The sequence below is a fragment of the Neomonachus schauinslandi genome, chromosome 2 (genome assembly GCF_002201575.2).
Source record: "Neomonachus schauinslandi chromosome 2, ASM220157v2, whole genome shotgun sequence".
NCBI classification, from domain to species: domain Eukaryota; kingdom Metazoa; phylum Chordata; class Mammalia; order Carnivora; family Phocidae; genus Neomonachus; species Neomonachus schauinslandi.
In genome coordinates, this window is record NC_058404.1 from 125,719,963 (window position 1) to 125,741,607 (window position 21,645).

The window sequence follows — 21,645 nt, forward strand, 5'->3', positions numbered from 1 at the left end:
CTTTAGGATTTTTTCAAAGAATGAAATCCCAGTTAAGAAGGTGTGAGTTAGTGATGAGACAATGTAAACTATCCTCAGTACTATAGGTACTGAGTATAAATAATAAAATAGTATGTTAGGATAGCGGGCCAAAATTCTGCTATGTAAGTAATCGTATAGCAGAAAGTTTTCATTTATTTAACATGTTTTTGGAACTTGGTAAAATAGTAGTTGACATTATCATTTCTCAGTGAAACTCAATGATATTCCCCTTTTTAGGGCTCAAGTCCTTATTCCAACGTACAGCTATATAAAAGCTACAGGTATGGGCGAAGAGAGTGGAGTCCAAGTATATTTAAATCTTATTCTCTCACTGTTCTCCACAGTGTTCATATACCGCAATCCTACTTATAAAGAAATGGTTCAAGGTGATTTATGAAAACACAGTCCTTACAATGGGAGGAAAAAAATTATAAATAAGTCGATGAAAAAAAAGGAAATGAGAAAAAAATAAGATTTGAAAAGATAACAAAGTCAGGTGAGCAGTTAAAGTATAAAACATCTCATGTGATTCCCAGTGTATTTCCTGGTAATAGATCATGAATTTACTGTTCCAAAGTTTTCAAGAGGGGAACGTGGTAAGTTACAAAATCCATGTGTCCATGAGGAAAAATATGCCCAAAAGAAGTTCAATTATTTCTCCTTTTGTTCCACATAAAGAAAACATTTTTTTAATACAATGAACAACATCCTTAAAATAAAAATAGCAATGAGTTTTCATAGGGCTCCTTCCCTTCTGTTAGTGTCCCGCCATGTAAGTAGATGGTATAAGGCCCAGGCGGAAATTCAGTAAAATAGTTCCACAACAATTCGTCAGTTCAGTCAGAGCATAATACTTAGCTGTTCTGGCTTCACCCAGGGATAGATTCTGGCTTGTCTAGGGAAATGGTGGCTTGCCCCTCAGAGTGGCTTCCATAAATATTTTTTTTTTTTTTTGCTCAATTGAGCTTTTGATAACAATTGAGTTAGATATTCCCTGTCAGATACCCAGAGTGCAAATATTTCAAGTTGCCAGTTATATGTGAAACCGTGTGCTTCAAAAGGCAGCTGAGCCTCGGGTGGGATTGTCATCCTAAGGGACCTGACAAAAGACATGTATGTTAATAGAAGGCATCTTGTCTCCACAAAGAGGTGGATGGAGAGAGATTCTCTTCAAGAAGTAATTTTGAGCTTGCTCTAGCAAATAAACCAAAAAAAAAAAAAAAAGTCTCAAGGCCCTAAATCAGATAAGGAACCCCACAGACACCACTGTATGAAAGAAACCAGATCACTTGTGCTTGAAATCTAGCTTTGCCTGTTACTAGTTTTGAGGCCGTAGGCGAGTGTGTTAATATCTCTAGATTTCAGTTTCCTCTTCTGGAAAAAGAAGTGATACAAATACTTACCCTAATTCCCTTACAGGTGTGCCGTAAGCAGCAAATGCAGTTGCTTTTATGAAAGTTTTGTAATGTATGCCCTTCTGTGTAGGAGAAGTTCTCCTCACTGATAACAGCAAGCAAAGGATGAGAAAATCACTCTGACAGGAAACTCAAACTCCTCTCTGAGGGGCTTTGTCCCAGAGGCTTCAGAATCCATCCAGCATTTACCACATTCTCCTCTCTGGACTTTGAAAAGCCTTGAAAACTTTAATTCATTACTGACTTTTGACTTAAGAGCTGCTTCTGCAGCTGATTTTTGCTTTGTGTTCATTTCCATGTCATCTGCAGTTAATATTTAGAGAATGTTACCTGAAATATCTCAGGTAACACATAAGACATACAGGAGTGGAGCTCTCTGCAAAAACATGAGTCAGGCTTATTTATATTTATTTTCCACTAGTTTTGTTCTGTGTATTTTAATATCTTCTCTTCATGTAAAGAAAGGAAATGTGGATTTAAACGCTCTGACCTTTGGTTTCACATAGTTAAATCTTAATCTTCCTTAAGTCACTCCTTCCATATATGCTTGGAAATGTTTCCAATTTCAACACTACTTCTTTCATCTTGAAAACAAAAAGATTCTTATCATTATTTCTTCTTTGTTTTTCATTCCCCATTATGAATTCCACTTCACCACTTCCCTATTCATTACATTCTTGCACCTCACTGGGTTAATAAATTCTTTTGACACCTACTGCCCCTTCCTTCCCTTGCTATCCCTCCTCCAAGAATGGTGCCCATCAATATTGCATGCCAGGGGTGTGCTTGGAGAGTACAGGTCTGACAGCTCCCCAACCCAGCAGGGAGGCTTCTCCCTTCTGTTCCAACTCAGTGATGAGAAGAACCCCTCCTCTTTCTGCCTCAAGCACCGGCTGCTAACAGCAGACTGAGAGACAGATGTTTCCAATCTCCAACTATATTGCAAGGACCACTTGAAATGGATCCCACTTAAATCTCCTTCCTTAAAAGTTCAATGCTCACTTCTCAAGGTACACTTGTAGCTAAAAGGTAAGAGTAGTGCTCACAAAAATGTAGTCACTGCTATTTTTTTTTTCCCGCCATGGTAGGAAAAGTAAAATTAGCAAGAATAAGGCTACTGCTTAGGACAGATAGTATAATATCAACTACACCACAATGAAACCAGAACTTCACCCATGTACTAAGAGAATGAATTTCAGAATGGAAGGAAGGAAGAAAGACTGGGTTAAGAGGAAATCAAAATTAAGCGATAAAGGGGGTGGTAAAGACTCCTCAAGCTGCCAATAATCTTATTATTCCAAAAAGTATATTTCCAAGTACTTTGATAACTTTAGATTTAATAAAACTGTGTCCTTATTCATTGAAGATGGAAAGAGGGTAAAGACTAAAAGGAGATAAAAATTATTTTTATTTTCTAAATAAGAAGAAAGAAAAGCCCTAGGTTGGTGAGATCCTTGTGAAATTTTAAAATGAGAAGAAGCAGTGATAACCCAAGTTTTATTAAGGAGAAAATATGTCAAATATGTCAAAAGGATAATGATTGTCAAGAGCTAATGACTCTCTAAGATTTGACCTTACCATAGCCGCCACAGTTTTGTGGATGCTGATAGATGACACAAGACTCCGGGGTCAGAGACAAAAGACAGTTTGTTACTCACAGCAATAGCACTATCAAGAGTTTTATCATTTTTGTGCCAATTCCCAAAACCCCATTTCCAAAAGGGAGATGCAGAGAGGATCAGATGATATCTACACACTCAGTGGTTGCATTCCAGGAAGGACCTCTGAGCTTGGAGAACCTAAGTTTTTTATAATGGGAAGTAGACATGCTTGCCATTTGCTCCAAAGATAAGCAGTATCTTTATCTTCCAAGGTGATTGCTATAGTTGTCTTGAAAAGACATGCAGAAACATGAAAGACCCATGGAGAATTATCTTCCAACAATGTATATATAAATATAAATAAAACAGCTGCCATCATTCCCTGAGTGTTAAATTAGAGTAAGCTATAGATATAAGCTAACTTCTAGATTATTTAGTATTTAATATATTAACTATAGATAAAGAAAAAAATCTTAGAGGAAAATCCTTTCCAAGTGGCCATCACAATTATAAAGGAATTTGATATGTCCATTATAATATCCAAGTGAATGAAATGGAAAGATGTGAATTGGACAATGTATATTTTGATTAGTTTATATTTGGCTAAACCAACAAATTCAGATTATAGGTGTCAGACCGGAGAGAAGTTTCAAGTAGTATCTTTGTAAAGGTCTTTGCCCTATTCTTGTACTACAGTGTTATCAATGATTGGAATGAGAACATAAATGGCAGGCATATAAGATTTATGGAGGCTAAAAGACTGGAAGAGTTGGCCGATATTTGGAGGAAAGACAGCATTAAGAAATAGGTGACTTGAAATTTGCTCTGAAACTATTAAGGTGAAATTAAATGGCTAAATATAAATTTCTGTACATAGGTTCAAAAGCCATCACTGCAACCACAAAACTATAGAGAGCTAGCCTAAGAGCCTTTCATGTTAGGAATACACAGAGTGGTTAGCTTTAACAAATTACTTGACCTTCTTGGAGCTTCATTGCCTCATTTTATAAAGGAGATGCTTAACCATATTATCTCCATCTTCCTTTGTAACTCAAGCCTGCAATAATACTTATAAATAATTCCTTGACTGAGAATAATACAAGGCAACAATTTGGTGAGGCATTGATATAACTACATATTCCAAACCAAGGAAAATAGTAGTCCCCCTCTGCTGCCTACTTAAGTCTAATATTCATTTCCAGATGCCTCACTTTAGAGAAGACATTGGAATACTAACAGACATCTATATAAAAGTGAAGATAGAAATATAGGGAGGTATCTGTAAACCATGCTTTTCTAGTTGAGGTTGAAAAATTGAGGTATTTTGTCTGAAATAAGACGTTTTAGAGGCATCATAACAATCTCTGGATATTTGAAAGGCTCTGATGCCAAAGTAGAGAGAAAGCAGGCCAAAGATATGTGAAGAGAGTGTCGGGAAGGCAGATTGTGTTTATCCTAAGAACGTTTTGTAAATTTGAATTGATAATAGATGAGGTGACCCTCAATAGTAGTGGAGTACAATTGTGGATGTGTCCAAAGCACTGTCCAGATGTCAGCATATTGTAGAAGGGTTCCTACTTCGGATAGAAGGTGGTGCTGTTGACCCCGGAGGCCCTGCTTCCTCTGGAACTCTGAGTTCATGATTTCTTAGCCACACTGTTCTGACAGAGTAGTGTTGAGTATTGTTGTTGAAAAGGCATTGGCTTTAGTCCCAGTGCTAGCACTTGTCAGTTTTAAGACTTTGGGCAATCCGTTCAATAATTTGGGACTGTTGCTCACATATCAACTGATACCTTGGGTTAATTTTTCCATTTGTTTGTTGATTACAGTCATGTTAGGGAAAGGTCTTAAGACAATTAAAACATGTGGAGATAAAGAATTTAGATCTTTGATTTAGATCTTTGAGGTTCTTCCACCCAGATGCTCTGAGTAGGAAATATACAAGTAGATTTCATTTTAAATTCTAGAACTATAGAATACAGTTCTATATTCTGTCTGGTCATATTTGAAAGAAGGAATCTGCTCTACTAGCCTGAATTGTTCCTGAAAGTCATTTGGAAGTGTAGCTCTAGGGTGTCCTTACTCTGAAGTGATTTTTTTTTTTTGAAGTATTTCTCAAGTTAGGTCTTAAAAAAATAAAAGTATATAAAACCCTGTAAGAGCAATGGCAAGTATTATCAGAAAAGATGGTTATGTACCTCCTAAGGACTCTGTTCCTTCTTGTTCCATCCTAAAAGTATCAGTACATGAATTCAGAGGACATTACCAAAGGCAGACCTGTGTCTGGGGGAAGGGGATCAAAGAGATACTGGCTGATTCACTGTTATCATAAGTATCTCCAGTCTTGAAGATTAAATAAAGTCTTGGTATAAAGGACATGTCTTCCCATTTAATTCTGCCTCTCCTCCCCCAACCGAAAAAACTAAAAAACAAAAACTCCCAAGAAGAAACAATTTGTACAACTTCAGATCTAAAAATCTCAATGAGTACATAGTAAGTGGATGCTATGGAAATGTCACTGATGCCAGTCTCTGCTCTTCTCCTAGGCCAGCCATGGAAGACAGCCAGACACTCTTGACCCCTGTGGTGAGCTGTGGGCCTCCAGGAGCCCTGCTGACCCGCCCCGTCATCCTTACTATGCATCACTGCGCAGACCCCAACACCGAGGACTGGAAGATACAACTCAAGAACCAGACAGCACAGGGACAGTGGGAGGTGAGCTTCCATTGGGTTAAAGATGGAACGCAAGAGCAATTCATGCAGACAAACTGGAGTAATTATGGGAAAGAAGGCTTTTATTTTGAAAGCAGAACATGAATGGAATTTTAGCTTACACTCAAAAGGAGAGAGAGAAAGAGGGAGAGAGTGTATGAGAAGAACGGAGGGAGGGAGAGAGCCTAGTTCCTGAATGCTTTATCTACTGATGGGTAGGCACAATGAAAATGATGGTCAAGCATTAGCTAACTCCTAGGGAAAGTACACTTGAGAGTCTTACACAAGTCCCTGTCAGAACATACATACTATGTCTTGGGTTGGGAAACATCTATATATTTTTTAAATTTGTAGTTAGAGAAACATTGCTCCTGGGTCAGAAAATGGTAGACATTGTAGACACATACAGGGAATACAGTTCTTCTGAGCTGAACTTGGGAAAACAGAAAGGGTGCATCTCCTAAGCTCCACTAGGATGAAGAACACCTGTGGTGTCTTGGCTCTCTGTGGCTGTTGCCATCATAACTTCTTAAGGACAGTGCCTTAAACAGATCCTGTTCTTTACATCAGAACTCTTCAATTAGCACCTGAAGTTACGAGCAAAAGAATTTGTTAGATTTACCATGAAGATTTTATACCTAGTAACTAGAAAACCATCTTGTGTGTTTGCATCGTCACCTCTTGAAAAGACAGTATCTGTTGTTTAAGTGGGAAATAGCCAAATTAAACATTACATTTTAGAATATTCTCAAGAAGACGTATTTCAGGAATATGTTTATCAAAAATTGTCTAATAGTTTTGAAAGCTACCCCTGTATTTTTTTGGATCGTTACAAAGCATCCAACCTATATATTATATACTTTGTGATTGCTTGTGGTATTTTTCTTTTAGGAAAGACATTTTTAGAAAAAAATGTACATGAAGTTTCAAGCCTTTAATATTATAGGGAAAAAAGCAGTATTACAATTAGAAAGGCATCCCTGGGATTACTGTAATTTCCTCCCTAAGGACATGTTCTCTTGGCCACATGAGGGGATCACTCCTTGCCAGAGGACTGAAAGTCCAGGACTCAAGTCTAAGGGTATGCTTTATGTTGGGTTATGAACAGACTTAACCAGATCTAACTTCCAGTCCATTTAAGTTTGAAATGATTTATCTCGAAAACATCCCAAAGTCTTAATCTCAAGTGATTCTAAATTGTTTGCGTAAGACTCTGCTTAATACCCTAATACCTGTCTATTTCTAGACTTCAGTAATAATAACAGTAACAAAAATAATAAAATGAAATAAAGAGACGGGAAGAGTAGAAGAGGGCAATGCTTAAGAGTATGCTCTTCCACCCATGGCAGGGACATGGTGCATCTTTATTCTCAACCATGTCTTACTGGAAGCTTTCTGTGACATGCCTCATGGGATATTTGAGCCTTGCCCTCACTCTGCTGGAGGAAAAAAAAAGGCACTTCTTTCCAGGTGTCCTTTGGGGCTAAAATAAACCTGAAGGTACTGAGTTTCTTTCTCTCTTTGCCAGTGCAGTTTGAGCTTCATCTTTGAGGACAGGCACAGTTGAAGAAATGATTTCGTGGATGGCATTTAACCCCCCTCCTACTACCCGTCAGATGATGTTGCAAGGCCTAGTTAATAAACAACCACTTTGTTCAGCCCCAGAGACTCAATTTATGATGACACATTCATTCTTTTTTTTTTTTTTTTTTTTTTTTGACAAATAGCCATTTGCTCCCCATGAGCCAGGCCCACTGAGCTACGGTAGGAATCAAAGCAGATGTAGTTCCTACCTCTGTGGAGAGAAAGTAGCCTAGTGCGGAGGTGGAATCAGGCCCACACATGTACTTTACTTCTCCCATGTGGAGTTTTCTTTTAAATTTGAATTAATTACAAGCTGGAAATTTTCACATAAAAATGTGAACTGCCAGCTTCTCTTGAAAAAGTCAAGGTGGTTTTCTTACTGGGCCTGCATGTCTGCATAGCTGTACTGGGCTGAGCCCAGTGGAGACAGAGCTCTTTAGACAGGCTTGTGCTCCGCTTTACCCCAGTCTCCCCCACTTCCTATTGTCTTCTGCCCTACCTGATACCTATTACCTGGCTGCCCTGGGACGCACGTGGAATTTTGACCCTTGCTTTATGGGTCCTACACTTGGTCTTTCAGATGATTTTCTTCTGTGGCCTGAGTCATTTGAATAAATCAAAACTTAGTTGAGTTCGTAACTATTTTAACAATATTTAGCACTTCCATTTATTTTTATTTCTTGCTAAATATTTTCAAAAGCTAAAAGGATAGGCTGTTTAACCAGAGAAAAGCATCGAGTTTGCTATATTGTACTTACCCTAGGGTCTAGCAGCCCAGATTATTGAGAAAAAGCAGTGTATTGCTTTGGAAAGTAATTGACAGGTGAGTTTGGAAAAACACAGTAGAATGGTATTGCATAGTTCCTTAATTTCTCTAAACCTTTTCAAACCCCTAGATTTTTAGGGAAAAACTTACTACTCTATAATGACATTGAAATAAAACAGTACTTTTGGGGGGGTGCCTGGGTGGCTCAGTCATTAAGTGTCAGCCTTTGGCTCAGGTCGTGATCCCAGGGTCCTGGGGTCGAGCCCCGAGTCAGGCTCCCTCTCCCTCTGCAGCTCCCCCTACTTGTGCTCACTCTCTCTCTGTCAAATAAATAAATAAAATCTTAAAAAAAAGAAAGAAAGAAAACAGTACTTTTTAGATTTAATCAGACACTTAGAGATTAAAACATTAAATTCTCAGAAATGGGTAATAAACTCAGGTACACTGAAATTAAGAGGATAATTCATGAATTTCTTCTGGAATTTTATGTCAATTCTGGTAATGTAGACTCGCAGATGGAAAAAATGCTAAATAGGGGACATCTAAATAAAAAATATTAGCAGTATGAAGGCAAGGGGAAGGGAGAGAATGATTAAGAATGGAAATAGGGTATAACAAAGCCTGAGAAAGGAAAAAAAAAATACAGAGAAAAGGATGATCATACTTAGCAGAAGAGGTGCTGCTCTGTCTGCCTGGCCACCCATCATGGCAGCCAGTGGGACCCGCAGTGGCTCAACCATGGCCCCTTCCTTCCTGTCCTTCAGGATGTGGTGGTGGTTGGGGAGGAAAACTTCACCACCCCTTGCTACATTCAGCTGGATGCAGAGGCTTGCCACCTCCTCACAGAGAACCTCAGCACCTACGCCCTGGTCGGGCAGTCCACCACCAAAGCTGCCGCGAAGCGCCTGAAGCTGGCCATCTTCGGGCCACTTTGCTGCTCCTCTCTGGAGTACAGTGTTCGAGTCTACTGTCTGGACGACACCCAGGACGCCCTGAAGGTAAGTCGCTCCTGTCCAAACGAACCTCCTTCTTTACTGTCACACCGAAGCCAGGGTGTGGCGTGGCGGCACACAGCCAGAGAAGGTGGGTGTGTGTTTGTGTGCCCAAGTGCGCGAACCTAAGTGTCTGGCCCCAAAAGATGTTTTTAAGAAAATTAGACATTTCTCTGAGGCCATGCTGATAAGTGAGTGGTTTCCATTGTGCTGATTCCTCCCAAGGGCTACTTTTGTTTACCTTCCTTGATTTCCTTTAATGAAAAATTTAGAAGAAGTAGAAGAATTTGGCAACGAGATGTGGATGGTAAATAAGGTGCTTCCATGTTTATCTCAGCTGTGTGCTTCCTATAAAAGGAATTGGCGTAATTGCTCACATTGTATGTTCCTCTTGTGTGCCACTTCATTTATATGCTTTCCCATTCTTTTTATGAGGACTGTGAGGAAGAGGGTTAGCATTTGACAACAGCCTGCTGCTTTGCAGAATAAATGAGCTTAATTCCTGGTGCTATTATTGTGACTTATTTTATCCCATTTGAAGCTTTAAAGGATATAGCAAGTGCCTTTGAAGAAGTTATGATCTAGAAGGAGGAATAAAAGAAGTATGCCAAGGACTGGGAGACAAGTCAGAGTCTGATAAATGGAGGAGACGAATGCAAAGTTCTATGGGAGGGCGTTCGGGGCGGGGGAGGGGGCATAGTATTATTTTCAGGACACCTGAAAAGGAGCTAATATTTGAAATTGGCCCAAATGAAAGGTAAGGTTTGACCAGCTTAATGGGAACAAGTACAAAATATCTAGGTGAAGAGAACAGCAGGAAGAAACACAGAGGGAACAGTAAATACAGACTCCATACAAGCCTATTATTTCCAGTAAGCCCAGACTGATACATAGGAGTTTTATTGAGATGGACCTCAACTGCCAGAGAGAGGAGTTGCTATTCAGTGTCTTGAGTTACTGGCGAGCCAGTGGAGAGATTTAAACCAATGCTTTCATTGATTCCATGATTGGAAATATACATTAGAAATATTAGTCTGACATCAGTGAAAAGTTAGAGTCAAGAAGAAAAGCGTGGTAGATCTGGGCTGATGACGGAGGAGTGAGAAGAAGGGAGTTAGGTGTGGAAGGTCCCATAGTAACTCCTGTGGGACCAGGTGACCAACACTGAATGGGTGGAGCAAAAGATCAAGTGTGCCTCGAAGTAACAGTAGCACACTTAAGGGGCAGGGAGCTTTGGGGTGTGGATATGGTGACTTGGCTTTTGGAATATCAAGTTCGAGTTATGTCTTAGACATGAGAACAAAGATGCCCAAGGGACAGTTAGAAATATGGGTGTGGCTTTCTGGATTGAGAGCAAATCCTGAAGTAGAGACTCAGGAACCAATTATATAATATTGATACTTGTCATCCCTGTGTTCAGGGAGACTATCAAGGGAGAGCAGATGGATAAGACAAACAACAATGTTAAAAATAATGAGCAGTACCAAGAACTTCCTATGTGCTGGGCATGATTCTAAATGCTTATTAACTCATTTAATCTTTACAGCAACCCTGTAAGATACCATTAACCCCATTTTTCAGATGTTCAGTTCAGGGCAAAGAAAAATTAAGTAGTTTGCTCACACACCAATTGAGTGGAGAAAGCAGGCTTCACGCCTGGGCAGCTGGCTGAAGCCTAGACTCTGCTCGTAGTGTGAATTGCTGAAAGAGCCACACCCTAGAACATAGGGGACCAAGGGGAGCCCTGCCGTTGCAGGGGTGTGCAAGGGCAGCCAGCAAAGGGAGCTGTAGAGGGATGAGGACCCAGAAGAGGACGAGATGTGGAAGAAAAAAAAATGTGTCAAGGAAGCCAAGGGAAGAATTTTTTTCTACACATCAAAGTATTTCCTTCTGGAATTTCCATCCAGAAAGTTGTTCTGGGTCATGAAAGCAGAGTGTTGCAGGTTGGGTCCACGGAGGGGATGAGACACAGGATCTATTTTTGACGGGTGACCTTGTAAGAGTTTCTGATGTTGAATAAATGATGGGAACACGCAGCTGTAGTGTCAGGCTTATGGTTATTTCTTTTATGTTCCTTGCAGATGTGCTGCTTCTAAGGCCCTGTCAGGATGGAAATCATCCTAGGCTTAAATTCTGCATAGGGAAAACTATATTTGTAGTGGAACTGTGGGATCTGATTAAAGGCAAATCTTTTAACCACTCCAAGAAAAATCATTGTAAAAAGCGCACTATAGAAGATCTACATCATATTTGAAATGTTTGATGCATGTATTTTATATTCATTCACACAGTCTTATACTTAGGCATTCTTGACCTTTCTTCCCAACAGAAACACACAAATCCATGCAAAAAAAAAAAAAAAGATAATAATTCAATAAAATAATTTTAATTGTTTTAATTAGTGAAAAGAAATGCAAATAGTCAACACCAAGAAAGATTGACAAACAGGTTTAAGCAGTGAAAACAACCCAGGAGCATTTTGAATCACGGTCAGTGCTGTCCAAATAGACATTTATAAATTCTCAGCATCTGGGGATCCAGCACTTAGACCGAAAAAAATATGAATAATGGATAAGGCTTTCTTGTACCTCATGGCCTTTTAATAATGTAAAAATACCAAAATCCTATTTATAGGTAAACGGTCTATCCAACATACTGAAGAGGCAATTAGTTCAGTCCCAGCAACACTGCCTAACACCCACACTTGAATTGGAACCTTGGTGCTGATTTTCAGAAAGGCCCTTTCTTACCTGAATTCTGCCTTCTTGGCACCCTGCCTGCCAAGGCCCACCAGTCTCTGCCATCTCCCTGCTTCTCTAACCACCATTGCCCATAAATAACCCCTTTCTAAACACCTCTTCCTCCTGCAAGCCCACTTGCTCCCCACACATGCCCTTCTTGAATCAGTAGTTCTCCAGGCCATGCACAGAGGACTCAACTGGGGAAGCTTTAAAAAAGACTTACTCCAGGCTCCCAACCCCTAGGTTCTGATCTAATTGCTCTGGGTATTGGGGTTTTTCTTTGAGAAAAGAAAAACCTGGGTTATTCTGTTGTGCAGCTAAGATTAAGAATGGTTCTCCTAAACACCTGCACGGATCTTTTTGGAACTTTAACCCTACTAAGGACAAACTTTCCTACATCCTTGAATCATTCTCTCCACCATCCCTTCACCTGCTCACATAAACTGCGCCTGGATCTTCCAAGTGACACAGCCTCCCTCACAGCCCCCGCGGTGAAGACCACCCCTTCGAACTAACCACAAGGCTGAGAGGAAGAGTTCCAGTACTTCTCATCACCACTTCTGGGGCATTGTTCTACTTGGAGGGCTGGCTTTTTCTACTGCTCTTCTTATTCTGTTGCTCTGTTATTCATTATCGATTTTGGTTTCTTAGCCCCAAATCCCCTAGTCCCTACCCCCAGCCTAGCAGTACCTGCCTCAGGGTCTTTCTTTCTACTCATTTTATTCCTATCTTCCTCTCAGATTCAAACTCACCATGAATCACAGTTCTTTGCCCCAAGTTATTCTGGTAACCTTCACATCATTCCCACATTATCCATCCGCCAGTGTAGACGTGCTCTGGATTTCACCCTCATTAGCATCACCACCTGCCGAGATCCCCACCTGTGAAGCTCCCCATTTCCAGCCACAACATCTGACTTTCCATCCCTTTCATGCACAAAAGGCACGCAGGCCACCCTTGGTTCTTAAGGAAGACCTCCCTCCATCTTCTCTGATGTCCTGGTCCACACACCCTCCTCTGCCCTTCTCCAAATCTCCGGGGAACTCACTTCCACTCTAAGTCTCTTGCCAACTGGAGCTACCGTAGGTTTTTCTCATTTCCACAGCTAAAGATGACCGCCCCTGAACAAGCCCTCTAGGTCTACTTCTAGGTTGTTGAGTTGCTCTGACAATCATAAATGTCTGCTTGAGTCTCTTCTATTCTCAAGGCAGCTGCCCTATGCCTCCCCTGCTTCTCTCCACTCCTTCCACTTACCCTTCTCGATTCATCATATCTCACAGGGTGCTTCTTCATGGTCTCTCCTGCTCTCCCCACATCCCTGTCTATACAGCAGCCCCTTCATAATCCAGCCCCTTCTCTAATCCAGCTCCTCTACCCCCCTCCCATCTCCAGCACAGTAAATGGCACCCAAAAGCGGGTCTCCCCAGACCTGATATTTTCTTCCAGTTACCACTGTGTACTGGGGACTGCTTTGGCATTGCAGAAACCCTCAAGGGGGAGCCCAGCGGAGCACTCTTTCTCAGAGGTTCAGAACTACACAGTCTGGAGAGCTACTAGAAAAATCTGTGGCCCAATGTCTGGAAGTGAACATATCGAGAATATTAATGCCCACTTTTTATTATATGTGCTTACTGTCCATGTGGATGGGGAGCAAAAAAAAAAAAAAAAAAACCTCCACATCAGTCAGTTTCAAGCAACCCTGGTGCATCCTTTCATCTCCCCACACAGCTCTTTGAGTTCAGCAGCCCTGGCGACACTTTCCTGAGTTTTGTTAAGCCTGCAGGCAAAAATGGTCACCTGAAACTTAAAAGCTGTGTTTAATAGTTTGGAAGCATTGCCAAGAATTAGGATGCCAGAGGTGAGTGCCTGAATAAAAGTCAAGGCTTCTGGGAGACAGTTCTTTCATCCATCTTTTGGGTGGGTTTTTCTCCCATGCAAGTGCTTCAAGGACCAGTGGGAGCAACGTGAGGGTGAGTTCACGTAGAGAGATAAAGATGATAAGAATTGTAAAAACAGTTTAGAGGCCATTCTAGGCTCACATAGAGAGGTCCCATCTATTGTAAAGATGGAGTTGGGTCAAAGATGACAGTTTTGGGGGCACCTGGGTGGCTCAGTCGTTAAGCGTCTGCCTTCAGCTCGGGTCATGATCCTGGAGTCCTGGGATCGAGCCCCGCATCGGGCTCCCTGCTCGGCGGGGGGTCTGCTTCTCCCTCTGCCTCTGCTCCTCCCCTGCTCATGCTCACTCTCTCTCCCTCTCTCGCTCCCTCTCTCTCTCTCAAATAAATAAATAAAATTTTCAAAAAAATCAGTTTTTCTGTCTCCCTCCTCTTCAGGTGATTAAAATAATAATATTGGTGTTCTCTCATTATTTGCAAAGACTTAAATCAATATAAAAGGACTAGAAATTAGTGGAGAACAAGATTATATTTGGGTAAGTTTTCAAAACACTCAGGGATAAACATACATCTATGTGGAAATAAGGCATTTCTGTCCCACTATCCTGAGGGTACAGTTTCTGAGATTTTCCTTTTGTAATAAAGAGGTTTATGGTAAACCCTGAGATTCAGAACCTAAAAGAAGAGTTAGCTGCATACATTATGGGCAGCATGTGATGTTTACTGAATTCCTGACAAATGTGTATATGATAGGAACTGAATATGTAAATTAACATAAGCTGGCTCTCTTCGTGTAGTCATTTGGCATGGAGAAGAGTTTTCTTTGGATTTCTTCGGCTTTCACATACCCTAATTCAGGCTGCAGTCTAGAGTATAGAAAATCCATGAAAGATCATATTATGTGGAAAATAAGAGAAAATGAAAGAAATGCTGAAAATGAGAGGAAGTGGGAGGTCCCATGGAGAGTTGTGCGATACTCCATCTCCTGGGCTGTAGCTGCAGACGGGCATAGGTAGCCTGGAGAAGCTTTTCTTATTATGCTGCCGCTGATGCCTCCCACTGTCCTTCTGACACCCCCTCCATTGCAACTGTGACCCCGCAGAATCCAGAACATGTCCAGCCTGCCCCTTACGGGCTTATGAAGGCTGGCCTTCTCTTGAATTGGCCCCATTAGTCTTATCTTTTCTTTCAGTCCTCTCAAACAACCTCAACACTAGCTGGATCAATGTTTTATACTCTCAGGATGCTCATCTCTGCAATTAAGTTAATATATTAGTACATGTAACACAAGTATTAGATAACACCAAACAATGTGTTAAAGGTTGCATATGTGTTCTTCTCATTCTGCTGAGTGTATGGAAGGAAGCGTGGTGTGGTAGGGGAAACTTAGGCTGGCTGACTTGATTGGTTCTGCCCCTCCTGGTGTCTGTGGCTCTGGTCATTGAACTTGACCTCTTTGACTAACAGTCATTTGGTCTACACCAGGGACCCTTAGATGATTTAAGCAGATTAAAGTTACTAAATTTCCTAGCACAAAACAGGTACTTGATGATGTTCGTTATCCCTCGATGGGCATTTAGGAAGAACGGCATTTTGAAGATAACGGCTCAATGAAGATACTAAATCTAATTGTGATCTAATTGGGAGGTGAGTTTCAGGTTTGTAGGCAGGCTACTTGGTCAGCCATTTAGGGACAGGGATCTTTTTGGTGAATCTAAATTTACTGAATCTTTATTACGTTCTCATGAGACTTGACCCTGGCCCTATCATATATTTTGGAAATGACCTGCCACGTTGAATTTATTTTTTGAGAGAGAGAAAGAAAAGAGAGGAAAAAATAAAAGTTGTGGTAGGCAATATAGAGGCCCCTCAAGATATCTGTACACAATGTTCAGAAGCTGTATATATGTGACCTTACATGGCAAAAGGGACTTGGCAAATATGATTAAGAGATGAAGAGATTATCCTGGATTTTCTGGGTGGGTCTAATCTAATTACATGGTGCTTGAAAGTGGAGAACTTCTAGCAGCTATAGTCCAGGGAGCCATGACTGTGGAGGAGAGCCAGAGAGATGTGCCATTGCTGCCTTTGAAGACGGAAGAAGGGGACCCTGAGCCCAAGAATGTAGTCAACCTCCGGAAGCTGGAAAAGACAGAGAAGCAGATTCTCATTCTCTAGAGCCTCCAAAAAGGAAGGCAATCCTAACAACACCTTGACTTTAGCTCAGTGGGACCAGGGTCAGACTTTTGATCTACACAACTGTAAGGTAATAAATTTGAGTTGTTTAAAGTCATGAAGCCTATGGTAATTTCTTATGGCAAAAAATAGAAACTAACATAGAAATTTAAAAAATGGCAAGTTCAGTGGTGAAAAGAAATACAAGATGACTTCAGAGGTTCTAGAACAACCTCAAAAGTCCTATTCCTAATTCCATAGATGCAAGGGATCATCTTTTCCTTAAAAGTATGCCCAGAGGTTGGACAGGTGACACCACCACTTCCTCGAATGCCCCCCTTTGACATTTTGCTTTAAAGGTGTCACAAAGCGCGCCCTCACTGGGCAGGCCAGACGTGGCAGCTCAGACCGAGCATCCGAGCATCCGCAGCTGTGGGAGTAGCAGGCAGAGCCCTGGAAACAAAGTGACTTGACGGGGAATGTTTGCCCATGGTCTCCAGAGTCCAGCCTTGTTATCATGAGGGATGAAGAACGGCAGACACACTCAGGGGGGAGATCACAGCGCCCCGGTGTGAGCGCAGGAAGAATAGGTAGCAGAGCCGGTGGTGGTGACCCCAGCAGGTGGGAGAGGTGGCCGACAGGTGGATGGGCCCTGGCAGGCCCTGCGGCCAGAGGAGGGGAGTCAGCCTGCGGGAACGGAGAGTAGCTTTGCTCAAGAGCTGGCAGGGACCAGCAGAGAAGGACAGCCGCTCTGTGTGGCCTCTGTTTGGGGAGCATACAGGCCCACAGCTGTGAGAGCGACAGAGAGCCTCGGTAGCAAAAAGAGAAGTTTCTCATCCCCAGTGACAAGGGTAGGTCTCAGCGTGGAATTACAGAATGAGCAGGAGCAAGGCAGGTTCCATAAAGTCAGAATGGAGATGGGATTTCTTTTAAACCAAGCCAGCACGACGCTTGAGGGTTGGTCTTTTGAGGCACGAGCGGCAGGCTGAATGTCACCTGGTTTGGGGCCTTGAGACCCCTGGTCCATGTGATAGAAGCATGGGGAAGGTGGGGCTCGGGCGTGAACTTCACAACTCAGTCGCCAGTGCCTGGTGCAGCGCCGGGGACAGAGTGTGGAGCATGCGTCCCTCTCTGCCCCGCTGTCCCCGGGCTGAAAACCTCTGGATCGCAAAGCTTAAGTTCCCAGTGCTGGCCCCAGGCTCCTTGGCAGCACTAAATACAGCCGAATCAGGGCTTTCTGTTTCCATCAAGAATAAAGAGTGCACAGACAAATCCCATCCACACAATGCAGAGAACAAAGCCAGACAACATAAAACAAAGCCTTGATTTAACCTCCTTCCAGCCTTCTCTTCCAGAAGAAATTTTAATGCATTATATGAGATTGGAGTTTAATCATTTCTTTCCTCCTTTCTCTAGCTGATAAGATTTCTAATAAGGAAAGGAAAGAATTGCTAGGAGGGCAGTGAGGAAAACGAGGGGGGTCGGGGGAAGGGGAGAAGGCTAAGGGCTAGTAACCCACAAATTGGATGATCACTTCTTGAGGAACTGGAAGCTAAAGCAAGTGTCTGCAACCAAGGAGGCTATATGGTTTGGAGCCTCGGGAAGAAAGGAGACAGGTTCGGCAGCAGAAGAGGGTGAGCACAGAGTGTGGAGAACAGAGCCAGGGCCCCAGCACCTCACACACTTCCTGGCACAAAGTCCCCTTGGGCAGAGACTTCCTGCATTCTTTAACCTGCGCTCAGAGCATCTCGGCGCCTGCAGCTCTGTTGTCTGGGGGCTCTCCCGTGCACTAGCCGTGAGACTGACACTCCAGGGGCCTGGAGGCAGATGTAGTCTAACCTCAGCAGTAATGCAGCATGAAAAATTCTGGGGTTGGGAAAACCAGAGTGTGGGAGCTGTAAGGCTCCTCCCCCTCGCCTTGCCCTATGCCGCCTCCATGAGAGCTGATCCTCTGCGCTAAGAGCCTGGGAGAGTTCTGGGTACTGGCCAGAGGTGCTCCCTTTGTACGTACGCACAGGCCTTTAAAACAGCTACGATTTATTGTGGCTCTTAAGTGGCCCAGGCTAATGGCTTGGCATGGATAATGTCTTGGTTTAATTGGTTATTGTGAAAGCAGCTTGTTTCTCCTGTGGAATCTCTTGTCCCTGCCTTTCGAGCGATCCCTCACAGGCCCCCTGAATCGATAGAGCCCTCACTCAGGGCCACCAAAGAGCCTGCTCCGGACAGCCACTGAGCTGGGGGAAGCAGCCATCCTACAGGATTGCTCAGATCCTGGCAGCAGACTCACACACACCGGGGCCTGCTCCTGGTGACTTTACGACTGGGGTCTTGCATGTGTTCCCACCTCTGCCAATCACTGACTCCTGAGAGAGTCTTTTCAAGGTCAAGTTGCAGGGGTGAAGGTAGACATGACAAAGGAAGTCAGAGAGTGACCCCTTCTTGCAGAAGTAGAGCAAGTTTATCAAAGCAACAGGTAGAGTCACCCAGAACCAAAACAGGGCCCTGAGGGGGGAGACCTGCCAAGAGGGAGGACAACCTTTGCAAAGGAAGGTGACATTTATATTTCTGAGAACAAAGACCCTAGATGATCCTGATTCCTATGATGGCATTTCTTTCCAAGGTCACTAAATTTTTCTAAAGTCTAACTAAGTGTTTTGACCTTAAATGTATTTTGTTCTTATTCTGCCCTAAGGTGTGTGCAATATCCTAACTGTGTGATCCAAAAGCAGCTGTCTGGAAGCTGTCTTAGAGCCGAGCACACAGGGTTGGGGTCACATGTTTACGTGGTGCTCTCCCCTCCATAGGAGGCAGGGTCAGGGACTCGTCTGTGTGGCCCGGAGCCTGACCTGGTTCCCAGCAGGGCATGTGCGTTGTACTGATGTTGAATGAAGGCTCTCAGGAAGATTAAGGAGAGGAAAGCATTTAACTGTAGAGCTATACCTTATTGATTTATACATGTGTTATTTTTATGTCCTCTTCCTTCTGTGTATCATATGTATCATAAAATGGTTCTATGCAGAAGGACTCAGAAAGTCAAGCCTTTTGAAATATAAGTTACAGCATATTTTTTAAGTGGGATCTGTTATAACATATCTGAAATTATGACAGTTAAAAACATAACAATATGGAACACAAGCCTGACTAGGTGTATCAAGTGGGCTTGCTTCTTCTCTCTTCTGGTGTAAAATTCATATAGTTGACCCTTGAACAATATGGGAGTTATGGGCACCAACCCCCCCAGGCAGTTGAAAATCTGCATATAACTTTTGACTTCCCAAAAACTTAATTACTAATAGCCTACTGTTGACCAGAAGCCTTAATGACATAAGCCTTATGACATAAATAGCCGATTAACACATATGTTATATGTGTTATGCACTGTATTCTTACCATAAAGTAAGCTAGAGAAAAGAAAATGTTATTAAGAAAATCATAAGGAAGAAAAAATACATTTGCAGTCATGTCCATACTTGTTGGAAAAACTTGGTGTGTAAGAGAACACGTGAAGTGCAAAACTGTATGTGGATTTGCTGTATGTGTCCAGACATCTCTGACTCGTGTAGTTTTAGATGATTGTAGTTTCCAAGGAGGTGTTTTACTTATTGCTTACAATATCTTTAATTCACTTTAATATTTTTAATTTGTGCTTTGGTTATTGTCTTCTCCTTTATTTTGTTATGTTTCCTTAAAGTCGAACATTCTGAGTGTTCATTCTGAGTATCAGTTGCTACTTCTCAGGAAGAACATTAAAATTATGTTTGGTAAGGATTCTTCTTACTGAATCATTTATTCTAGGGCTGATTTCTCCCAGAGGTAGCAGTGAAAGGGCATCTGCCCAAGCCAGTGGTCTCCAAACTGGCCCTCACACACCCCAGGCCCAATGAATTTGGGGGCCAAAAAGATAATAATACTTCTGTGTTTATTCATCTTAGCTCATACTTTTAACCTTATGTGTATTTTATAATGTAATACAGTAACTTACTGATGTGTTAATATAGGTATATCATTTATAAAGAAGCATAAAATGCATGCTCAGTTTTTTGACTGATAGGCATGTGCAATCAGATATGTTTGGAGAGGGACCTCTCCTGTAAGAATGGGTACATCCCAATGGGCAGTTTATCTTTCACCAGGGTTCATATCTAATCAAAGGGGACAAAAAAGTTAGGTTCCTCCCAACTCTATGTAGCAGCTTTCTGCTATTCCTGGTTGGTGGAAAAACAGAGAGCTTAAGAATATGGAGATGTGTTCTCTATCTCCATTATCTTTAAAATGACATCTTACTGTGGCACCTGGATGGCTCAGTCAGTTAAGCGTCCAACTCTTGATTTTGGCACAAGTCATGGTCTTGGGGTTATGAGATCGAGCCCCTCATCTGGCTCCATGCTCAGTGGGGAGTCTGCTTGGGATTCTCTCTCCCTCTGCCCCTCACCACCCCCACTCTCTTTCTCTAAAATAAATAAATAAATCTTTAAATCTTTTAAATAAAATAATATAAAATAAAATGGCATTTTACCTGGTACTTTCAAAAAAGGCTGAAGCCAATGCCATCTATCCCCACTAGTGAGAACTCTTAATCATGCCTTTTGAGGTCAGTGCTGAAGCAACCAAGGATTGAGGCCTATTCTTGGGCTGACTCCAACCCAGACTTTGCATTCAAATGTGGTATTAGATTTCTTGACTTCAAGGTCATGACCAATAGGCAGTTTAGGTTTTTTTCAATGGTCTTCCCTGCCAAGAAAACTGATAATGTTCTCCATATCCTCTGGCAATCTATGTTGATTGTGGGAATGGGGTGTGGATTATACATTGTTGGGTACAATTTCCTCCCAGAATACAATGCATCTTCTTTTAGACATCCCAGGGAGATAATTTGGACATAATGAAGATCTATAGTAATCAGATAATTACTATCGATTGCTCTTTAGACGTCTTGATGAGGTAATTAGGGTGTACTGGAAAGAAGCTAGAACTGATTGATTGGCATGACTGTAATCTCAAAGATTTCTAATTATGTTTCTTTTCTTCTAATGGCTTATAAACAAACATCATTTTAGCTTTAGAATTTGTCAGGTGCCAGGTTCACTGGGAACATCAGCTTTCTCTATTATGCTAACTAGACACCAAATATGATCAACATAAGCTCATTATGCCTTGCTGCTGAAGCAGAAGAAACTGCAATTAACCCTCACTTTTCTTGTTCATCTTCATTTCCACATGGCCAGATTCTTGTCAAGGAATGGAGTGTGAAGTGTTCCACAAGGAACATGTGCAACTCTGGGTTGGGTAGAGCTGTATGGCTTATTGGGGACCCTCAAGAGCCTGCTGAGCTGTAGGCACAGAGAGCCGGGGCACAACATATGTGTTCCGGTAGCCGACTGGCTGGCTGGGGGTCGGCTGACTGCTCAGACTCCTGTCACAAGTAATAGCTACTCGTCAGCCAGCAAGGTTGAATCCTCTCAGTGTAAATATTCCAAAGCGGCTGGACCATGCCCGTCTCTCCATCAGTGCGTTACTGCCTCATTTCTTCCATTAAACACTAATCAGAGGAATCCATGTCTGAGACCATATTCCATATTATCCTAATATTTCCTACACCTTGTAGGACCTTTCAGCGGCTGGCATTGTTCAGAATAGTGGCCTGACTCAAAGATGATGAATGCTAAGAACCACTAAGAAGCAGCTAGAAATGAGCAATTTACACCTAATCAATGTTGGTAAGCTCTGCACTTACTGGGCTACA

The 21,645-nt window shown here is 42.1% G+C and overlaps 1 protein-coding gene across 1 annotated transcript in view; it reads left to right on the plus strand.

Moving 5' to 3' along the window:
* The window catches only part of UNC5C (unc-5 netrin receptor C), a 340,887-nt gene that overhangs the window by 308,361 nt on the left and 10,881 nt on the right, over nucleotides 1-21,645 (plus strand). Inside the window, exons 11-12 of the mRNA XM_021680394.1 lie at nucleotides 5,584-5,752; nucleotides 8,864-9,097. Of these exons, the coding sequence (XP_021536069.1) occupies nucleotides 5,584-5,752; nucleotides 8,864-9,097 (403 nt within the window). The remainder of the gene's footprint in view (nucleotides 1-5,583; nucleotides 5,753-8,863; nucleotides 9,098-21,645) is intronic.